Genomic DNA, 9330 nt, shown 5'->3' with positions numbered 1-9330 from the left:
GGTTTTTCTAATCAATATAAACCCATCAGATCTCGTACCAAGCAACGAACTGTACCTTCCCTGTGGCTTGGTGCAGTTTGTAGGCAGGCTCAGCCTGGCCCTGGCAGGGGAGTTTGCTGACAGGGTCGGAATCCCAGGGGCAGCAGCTGAGCTCCTGGCTCCCTGCTTCTGTCAGCGTGTTTGAGGTGTCTCCTGGTGATTGCATTTTAATAGTACGACCTTTAGTTTGCATGGAACAACCACATGGAGTGGTAAAGGACCATAGAGGTAAAAATAGACTGAAGTTGAGCTATTTTCCTGTCTGAGTGGGTGTCTCATTCCTTAAGACATCGGTAACAGGGGCAGTTGGCAAGAAGATCTGGGATAACTGTAGTGACCCTGTGGGAGTCATGTGGAATGTGGTGAAAAAAGGCATCTTGAAGTACAGGTTATGGGTAAAAAAAAAGAGTCTGTTAAGCATTTTTTACAGGTGTGAGATGGAATACTTAAATCTGTGCTGTTTGTTTACATCTTCTGCAACTCTGAATTCCTCTAAGCTTTTCTAACATATTTGTGTTTTTAACTTTTTTTAAGGTCGTAATGATTTCCATCCCTGAATACTATGAAGGAAAGAATGTCCTCCTGACAGGAGCTACAGGCTTCTTGGGAAAAGTGCTTCTGGAAAAGCTGCTCAGATCCTGTCCTAAAGTGAAAGCAGTGTATGTGTTGGTAAGACACAAAGCTGGGCAGGCACCCGAAGCACGAATAGAAGAAATTGCCAGCTGTAAGGTATGTGTCCTAGGCTCACAAAGTAAGAGTTGGCCTTCATTATAATGTTCCCATTTCATTTTGACAACAGTTTCCAGTTTCATTTGTCTTAAGCAAAATATTATTGTTAAATGGGTTTTTTGGTTCTTGGATTTTGTATTCCTGTTAGACCTGGCAGTACTTTTGTAGCTGTTTATCAAGCTGTTAGTCTCTAGCAAAGCCAGTGGTTGAAAATTATCCTGTATTTAATTCAGAAGGAGGATGCTCAGCTGTAATGCAGAATTAAGAAGTAAAAAACTGTGTTAAAGCTTTTAAGAGAGTATATAATCAAGTACAAAAGGCAGTGGATTGGGATTTGTAATATGGGATTGAGACACTTCTTCTCCTTGTGTCTTACTTACGTTTCTGTAAGATGAAGCTTAGTACTTTTTTTTTTTCCCCTGGAATGTGCTATTGAATCTACCAGGAAGCAAGAACATGTGATCTCAACAGGAACTTACGTTTGTAAATGAAACAGAAATGTTTGTCTTAGTAGATTCTATTGCAGATTTCTGTTAGTCAGGCTGTGACAACTACAAGGGCACTGAAAGTCAGTGCTGTGGAATTATCAAAGTGGCTTTCTCTTCGTGATGAGAAAGGTGAACAGGAAGAGGAGGGGTTTCTAGTGTGAGGTTTGCTAAAGCAGATTTTGCTTGTTTCTACCCCAGTCGTGTGGAACATGGGAGTCAGCAGTTTAATTTTTCAGGCTTAGGACATACACTGAGGTACAATGTGGTCATAGAATCAACTGGGTTGGAAGATACTTCCAAGATCATCCAGTCCAACCCTACCGTGGTCACTAGCCCATGGCACTAAGTGCCACATCCAGTCTCAGCTTGAAAACCTCCAGGGATGGTGAATCCACCACCTCCCTGGGCAGCACATTCCAATGCCTGATCTCTCTCTCTGTAAAAAATCTCTTCCTAATATCCAACTTAAACCTCCCCTGGCAGAGCTTGAGTCTGTGCCCTCCTGTATCTGCAAGATATCTGTATCTGTACCCTCTTGAGTCTCTGCAAAGTGTGTGCTTAGTAGGTGCTAAAAGGGAATCAGTAAGAAATGATGAATGCACTTAGGCTAGGAGGGGTAAATTGTTTAAAGGCACTGAAATGGTAGGACTCTGACTGGCTGGGATTACAGCACATACCAGGCTGGCTGTGTCCCTAGTAAATTATTGTCTGCAACCTTGTCAAAACTGTAGCTCATTGCTCAAAAGCAGCTTCAGGCAGTTCCCTGCAATGCCACAGAACTCAACAGAATTGAGTTACAGTGGGGTTCTGTCTTAAAATCAGTCACATATTCTCTCTACATAAGCCCCTCAGTTTGTCACTTCCTGAAACAGGGAAAATATGTCCAGACTGAACTCTGAGATGAGGAAGAAAAAATTTGTCAATCCACTTTTTGTCCACACTATTACCCAAAGAAAAAGTGGGGAATGTTTGGGCAGGGAAAGGAGTAGCAGTAGTGATTGACTTAAACTTCAGTATAGCTTTTAGGAAACTAGTGTGTTGTAAAAGCCTTTTAAATTTAAGTCCAAGTCTGCTGTGGTCTATACCATCTCCTGCTGAGATAACAATCTGATGTGGTTTGAGTCTTGGGGAGCACTTATTGCTGGAGCAGGTTCACAGAAGTCCTGGTAAGCAGGATTACTGCTTGACGTAGTCCTACATCTGAGTCCCATGAGTAAGAACACAAAGGGAAAATTTTAATAGGATCTGTTGTCTTAAGCTGTCCAGTTGCAAGGGCCCTGCCAGCAATTTGGATGGACTCATTAAGTGTTCTGCAGATCCTTGAACATTCCATTTCTTGAAGAGTTTAAAATCTGAGTGGGTGAATATGATAATGGAAATAAATTGAGCTGCAAATAGCCAGAAAATGTTGGTTTCTACTTTCTTTGGACTTCAGATATCCAATTCCTTTGTTAATTTGCCAGGTGTATTTACATGTGTTCTAGGTGTTTCTTCTTATTCTCCTTTGTACTGATGTCAGTGTAGTATGAGGTATTTAGGAGTGATTATGGATGTGAAAAATGGGTAGAACAGATGTGATGGACATATGAAAAGTGCCAAACAGGCTCTTGAGTGCTTATCCATGGGTCTGCTTTTGGATTAGAATGCATATCACATACTAATAGAGTTAACAGGTAGTTGCTTCAGTTCCCTGAGGCAGGCACCATCACCCCAGGTGAAAACACAGCAGACTTGTTTTTCAAAATGACAAAAAGTTCCCTGCCCTTAGGAAAGCAGTGTTTGCTGTACCCCTGAGAACTGCAGAGGCTTTAAATGCAGTCTTGGCAGCTTTGTCCTTTAGGGTGTAGCTTAGCAAATCCAGTCAAGACCTCTCTAACTGGAGATGTCCCATGTTCTCACTATAGCAGTACTCTGCTACTTCAGGTGGACACACAGTGAGCTGCATTAGTACATGTGGTTGGGCTGAAAAAATACCTTCAAGAAAAGAGCTGAGCCTGCAGCTGCTCTGTTCACACAGCTAATGCTGCCAGGGCAGGAGAAGCAATGCAAAAATAAAGAACTTAGGAGAGGGACCAATCTGGTAGCAGTATAAATTTACCTTGCCCTAAGTGTCGTGGAACTGCACCTTGAGGTGACCTAATTTATAGTTTAAAATTAATTATCTTCAATCTATGAGGAAATGCCCTTTGACTATTTGCACTTGGTATAACTGCATGCTTGGAGGGGGAAAGGAAAGTACTGCTGTCATTTCAATATATTTTAATCAACTGGTGTTGAAGCAGTTGCTAAGATATTGGTCCCTGTACAATTAAGAAGAGAGATCTGCTCTGGTGAAACTTGCAAGTGTGTTTTATTCCCACAGTACTGTGTTGCTCAGGAAAACTGGCATACTAATGAGTGTAAATAAGATGAGTCAAGGATTTTTTGCTGTGTGTTAAGCCACATGGTCAGAACCCAGTTATTTATGAGGAGAATATAAATGGCTGAGATTTTTTCAGTGAGAATAGTTGACCACCAATTTGATGAGACTTGATCAGATGTTCTAACGTGGTATACCTTTTTTTCTTTTAACTGGCCAGAGAAACAATTTTTTTTTAAGAATCTGGAAGTTCTCCAAAACTGGCATAATTCAAGAATAGCATTTCTTAAATCACTGGAAATGTTTCCATCTTGATGATAGTTTTCTAAACTGATAATCCAGCATGATTTCTGCAAGTCTTTAAGAACTTGAATAGCTATTATCAAGCCTGGGAAGTGGGCAGGCTGTTCCCTTTCCATCTGTTGAAAGGAAAGAGATTACAGTAGTTAGACTGCTACTTAAACATATCTCTGAGTCCTGGTGTCTGAGACCATTCCTTTCTTCTACTGATACTGATAGAGATTTGGTTTTAAGGACTGGGATGAGTCTTAAAAATAAATTATGTGCAAATTGAAATCTTCCTGCCTTCTCTACAATGTATGCAATACAGCTTTCAGTGGGATAAAGTGTGCACAACTTCATCACTGAGTGTGTCCATGGGAAGTCAGTAACATGTTGTTATAATATTGCTAATTTTCTACCTTACTGATGATCCTGAGAATTGAGGAGGTATAGACTCTCTATAAACTTTATGTAGACAGAAAATGTGGGTGTTTTCTTCACTTTGGTGAAATGTGTGTATCTCATCTTCACCGAGTTTTCAGTCCTCTGTTGTTTTTGACAGCTCTTTGACAGGTTGAGACAGGAGCAACCAGACTTCAAATCAAAAATAATAGTAGTTACAAGTGAACTTGCACAGCCTGAACTGGATCTTAGTGAACCAAACAAGGAAAAACTTATAGAATGCATTAATATTATATTTCATTGTGCTGCTACAATCAGATTCAACGAAACACTAAGGTGAGTGTAAAATTCTGTGTGCTCTGGTCTGGTAAACCAGTGGTAATCCAGGGGAAGGGATGTGTCAGGTGTTTGCAAATAGCCTATCAGGCTGCCTCGTGCACTGACAGTTGGGCAATTTCATGATGTGTCTTAAGGTCCCCCAAACTCCTCTTAAGCTGTTGGATTTTCATTTGCTCTTCTTAGGAAAATGATGGCATATTATCTAGATCTGCTTTGCTAGAGGTTAGAATTACACCATTCAACATGGAAAAGTGCCTATCTCTTTAAAGCTTTAGGCAAAAAGACAAATCCATTATTAACACTTAGAAACTAAATAAATTAGCCCCTGAGCTTTGGTGTCTGTGTGTGAGTTGTGGGGGTGGATTTGTTTGGTTTTTGTTTCGGGTTTTTTTTTTAACTAAATCCCTGTGTCTGAATTTCAAAGCCTTTCTGAAGGGAAGCTGTTGAAAGGAGTAGGGAACATATTGCTATTCTGAGTCTTTCAAACATCATGTGTTGCTCTGATCTCAGGGATGGGTGGAAAGGATACACAGAAGCTGTAGCTAAATGTGCTGTGCTCCCTAGGAATATTTGGGCTTTGTTTCCTAGTGTGTAAAGGGCAACACAAACAATTCCTTTAGCCTTCGTTGCACATTTTGGAAGACAAATTCTCAGGGAAAACTGTATGTGGAGGAAGTTCTAGCACTTGCTCTCTTGCCTGATGAGAAAACAGGAGGTTAAATACTGCTCAGCTTTCTTCCCTGTCTCCAAAAAATGTCCTTTATTAATAATAGAGGTTTGTATTGGAAGGAATAGGGAGAAGTAGACGCACAGGGAAGAAGATGGAAACAAGGAGTGGAAAAAGTGGTGTGCACAGCTCTGATTATGAACTCCTTCCTTTGATTTGTTGAAAGAGACAGTGAAGACTGAGGACAATATTTTTATCTAAAGAAAAACCCCAAACTAATTAGTTTCCATTGATGTTAATTGCTTTGGGATAATGGTCCTCCTTTCCTGTCCCCTCTTTAGTAATAATGTGTGATAAAGCAGTCTGGAACATAGTGGTTGTTTCAGGGGGATCCAAGTTTTATTTTTTGTTAATGTCTGTATTACAAGGACTTCGATAAAGTGTTAATCAGCTGTACTCTTGAAACTTAGTTGATAAGTACACTCTGTACAAGAAAACTACAGTAAGTTTCTGGTGGGAATTCCAGTGGAACCTACTCTCCCTAAGCATTCTGATGTGCAGCAGTGAAGTTGGAGCATGAAAGTGGTTCTTGGTGGGGTGGTTAGTCCTGCAGTGCTGCTGAGCCTTGTGCTATCCTACAAGAAGATGCCAGTCTCCAGCTTCCTAGCCCTCTAAACCTTCCTTCTGAGTCTTTGACCTAACTCCACTTGACCTAGGCAGTTCAGATATGCATCTCATGGCAGTTAGGTGTTGTGTTGCATTACCTTCCTTCTGAGTCTTTGACCTAACTCCTCTTGACCTAGGCAGTTAGGTGTTGTGTTGCATTATTTCCTTCACGTTTTATGAAAAAGTTAGGATTGGGATTTAGCTGGCTGACTTTTCCACTCTACCAGTAGACCATGAGGATAAGAGTAAGAACAAACAGTCTGAAAGGAAAATTCTTCTGAACATTGAGAGATGTTCTAGATTAAGGCAGAAAGTTAGGACAGTGTCCCTGCTGCTTTTTAGGGTAGGCTGGAGTATTCAGGAATACTTTCTATACCCATTACCGAGATATTTAGGAGGGAATTTCTTTTGGCTTGTTCTTGTCTTGCTTTCTGCTGATCCCATTTGTGTTTAACTCATAGAGATGCTGTTCAGTTAAACGTGACTGCCACACAACAGCTCCTGTTCCTGGCACAGAGGATGAAGAACCTGGAAGTGTTCATGCACGTCTCGACCGCCTTCGCCTACTGCAACCGCCAACAGATCGATGAAGTCGTGTACCCACCTCCTGTTGATCCCAGGAAGCTGATAGATTCTCTTGAGTATGTGTTACGTTTTATGAAGCTGCTTCAGTAATCTCTTAGAGTTTGCTTCCTAGTAATGCCATACCAAAAAAAGGTTAGGAACCTTAAAGATGAGGGAACACAAATGTAGAAGTAGTTCCATTAGGTATTCTGAGAGTCCAGACATTAACAATCTGTTTTCTGTAGCTTTTTAGCCTTGAATTTGGCATTACAGAAGGGGAAAAATTGCTCATTCTTTTTTTTTCTGTATATACTAGCTGTCCTGAGGTCTTACTTTGTAGCTGTCAAACTCTGAAACAAGTGACAATGTGGGATAGGTGTGACGTAATACATAATAATCTCAGCTCTGAGTAAGTCTCTTCTTTCTTACCTGTAATGCAAAATATCACCCCTTGGAAGAGAAATGCAAAAATAAAAAAACCCTCTGGAAAACTTGTTTTCATTTAAATGTGTATCCCTTTTTCTTTAAAGGAGTAAAAATAACTGTGGTAGCTTTAGTAATTCCCACTCCCCATCCCCAGAGATGCAGCATGCAGTAATTTACACTTGTTTCTTCTATTGTTTCTTCAGGTGGATGGATGATGGCATAGTGAATGACATTACTCCTAAGCTGATAGGCGACAGACCTAACACTTACACATATACAAAAGCCTTAGCTGAATATGTAGTACAACAAGAAGGTGCAAAACTAAACATAGCCATTGTAAGGCCATCCATCGTTGGTGCTAGCTGGAAGGAGCCTTTTCCTGTAAGTCATTGAGTTTTCACCTGACCATCTTGCCTGTAAACTGTGCTAGAGACTGACAGCCTATTTATCTGGTGACCTTTGTAAAGGAAAATCTCTTATTAGACTGTGAAGTTGTGTCTTGGTTGCTTCTGGATAACAGCTGACACAAAAACTCTCAAAGCCAGTGTTCTTATGTGTGAAATTTAGGGGTAAAATTACTCCAGTTACAGAACAACAGTGCACTTGTCTCACAATGGGAAATATTATTTCACACATTAAATAAATTGCCAGGTTTTTACTTCATGAGTCTGTGTATCTTCATCTGGTTTTGTCAGTCAGTGCAAAGGGTGGCTAAGAAAAGTGGGATCTGCAGGGCATAAAGATGTTTTGAATCCACTCTTAGTCAAGCCCTGTAAGCTTTGCAGGGGATAGCATAAGTTGCAAGTACTGTGTGCTGTATTGATATATAGCATATGTGCTTCCTCCTGTATGACAGACTGGTGTTGGATTAGCTTCTCCAGTTCAAGACTGATTGTCTCAAGCCCAGAAAATCCACATATTTGACTTTGCATGCATTTTGGAGTCAAACCAATAAGTATATAGTGTTTAAATACTGTCATTAAAATTGAGCAAGAACGTATTCTGTTTGAAAAACTGAGTTGCTGGAAGCTAGTCTAAAAATACTTGTAAACTCAAATACTTTGAAGGTGAATGCATTTCTGTGGAGATTGCCTTGCAGCTCATTCACTGAGAAATAAACAAGTGTGAGCACCTTGCTTAGAAGGACCACTGAGTCTGGTCTTGAGTCATAGGAACTTGTTACATCACTAGATTTTGCTACAGAAGAGCTTTATTTAGAGACATGAAATTTAATATCTTTCTCTACTTTATTCTCCTTTTCCTCCACCCCTTACACTTATAGAAACTTCTCAGATTTTCACTTGAAACAACTGACTTCAGTATACTCTAACTAAATCCTTTCCCTCTCCCCATTCATTACAGGGCTGGATTGATAACTTCAATGGACCTAGTGGTATCTTCGTTGCTGTAAGTAATGAATATGCTTAATTTTTTCCCCTCCTTTTGGAAGGCAGAAGAGCTTTGTATGTTTTACTGGTGGGTCATCTGTCTCTCTTTTGTTGTTGTTGTTTTGTTCTTTAAGGCAGGAAAAGGAATTCTCCGAACAATGAGAGCTTCCAACGACGCAGTAGCAGATCTTGTTCCAGTAGATGTTGTTGTCAATACCACACTGGCTGCAGCCTGGTATTCTGGAGTTAATAGGTATAACAGGTGACAGAGTACTAAATATTTTGACATTATATTGCATATTTTAATCAATCAGTCTTGTATTGAACTTCTCATGAGTGTCCTGATTCCCCCAGGGCAAAGGAATCTGAGGTTCTGACAGCATTTGTCTCTCAAAGTATAACCTGCTTATCCCAAAGAGGAAGGCATCACCTGCTGATACTGTTGTACAAGCTGTGTCTGAAAATTCTTTCCTGGGTCTTGTAATCAATAGAAGTAGTGTTGTCTGCAGGAATGTAGGTGATGCCTTCTCCGAAATAAAAGAAACAGGATAGTTAAAGAAGGAAAAAAATACTGGAAGATGATACAGAAAGTAAAGAAATCTACCATGAGACTGATGCTTTCTGCTTTGTGTAAATGATGCTGTTGAGGGAAGGGATAACTTTGGGCATGTCTATTGTTGTCTGTTTTTAAAAGGTTATTTTTCTTCTAACTTGCTCTTTTGTCTTTTTTTGCCCCAGACCAAAAAAAGTCATGGTGTATAACTGTACAACAGGTGCCACCAATCCTTTCCACTGGAGTGAAGTTGGTATGCTATGTTTCTTTTTTCTCATTAGCCTGAATGAAAAAGTAAGGTCAAATTATGAAAGTACAGGCTATAATCAGTAGATCATAGGGCATTTTATTGTTGAAGCTGGTGTTATAGCCATACCTCTCAATTTTGCAGTGTGTTGTCCAGTGTAAGGTCCTACATCTGGGCCATG

General features: G+C 40.2%; 1 protein-coding gene across 1 annotated transcript; it reads left to right on the top strand.

Moving 5' to 3' along the window:
• Positions 1-577: 577 nt before the first annotated feature.
• LOC103802454 (fatty acyl-CoA reductase 1-like) lies at positions 578-9196 on the top strand (the record flags this gene model as incomplete). Its single annotated transcript, XM_009074932.1, has 7 exons — positions 578-768; positions 4460-4635; positions 6433-6612; positions 7165-7342; positions 8324-8368; positions 8484-8602; positions 9088-9196. Coding segments are annotated over exons 1-7 (996 nt in total), but the record flags the coding sequence as incomplete, so codon positions are not given.
• Between the last annotated feature and the right edge of the window lie 134 nt (positions 9197-9330).

The sequence above is a fragment of the Acanthisitta chloris genome, unplaced genomic scaffold (assembly GCF_000695815.1).
Source record: "Acanthisitta chloris isolate BGI_N310 unplaced genomic scaffold, ASM69581v1 scaffold19835, whole genome shotgun sequence".
In the NCBI taxonomy this organism is placed as follows: Eukaryota; Metazoa; Chordata; class Aves; order Passeriformes; family Acanthisittidae; genus Acanthisitta; species Acanthisitta chloris.
This window is presented reverse-complemented; position numbering and strand designations above follow the sequence as displayed.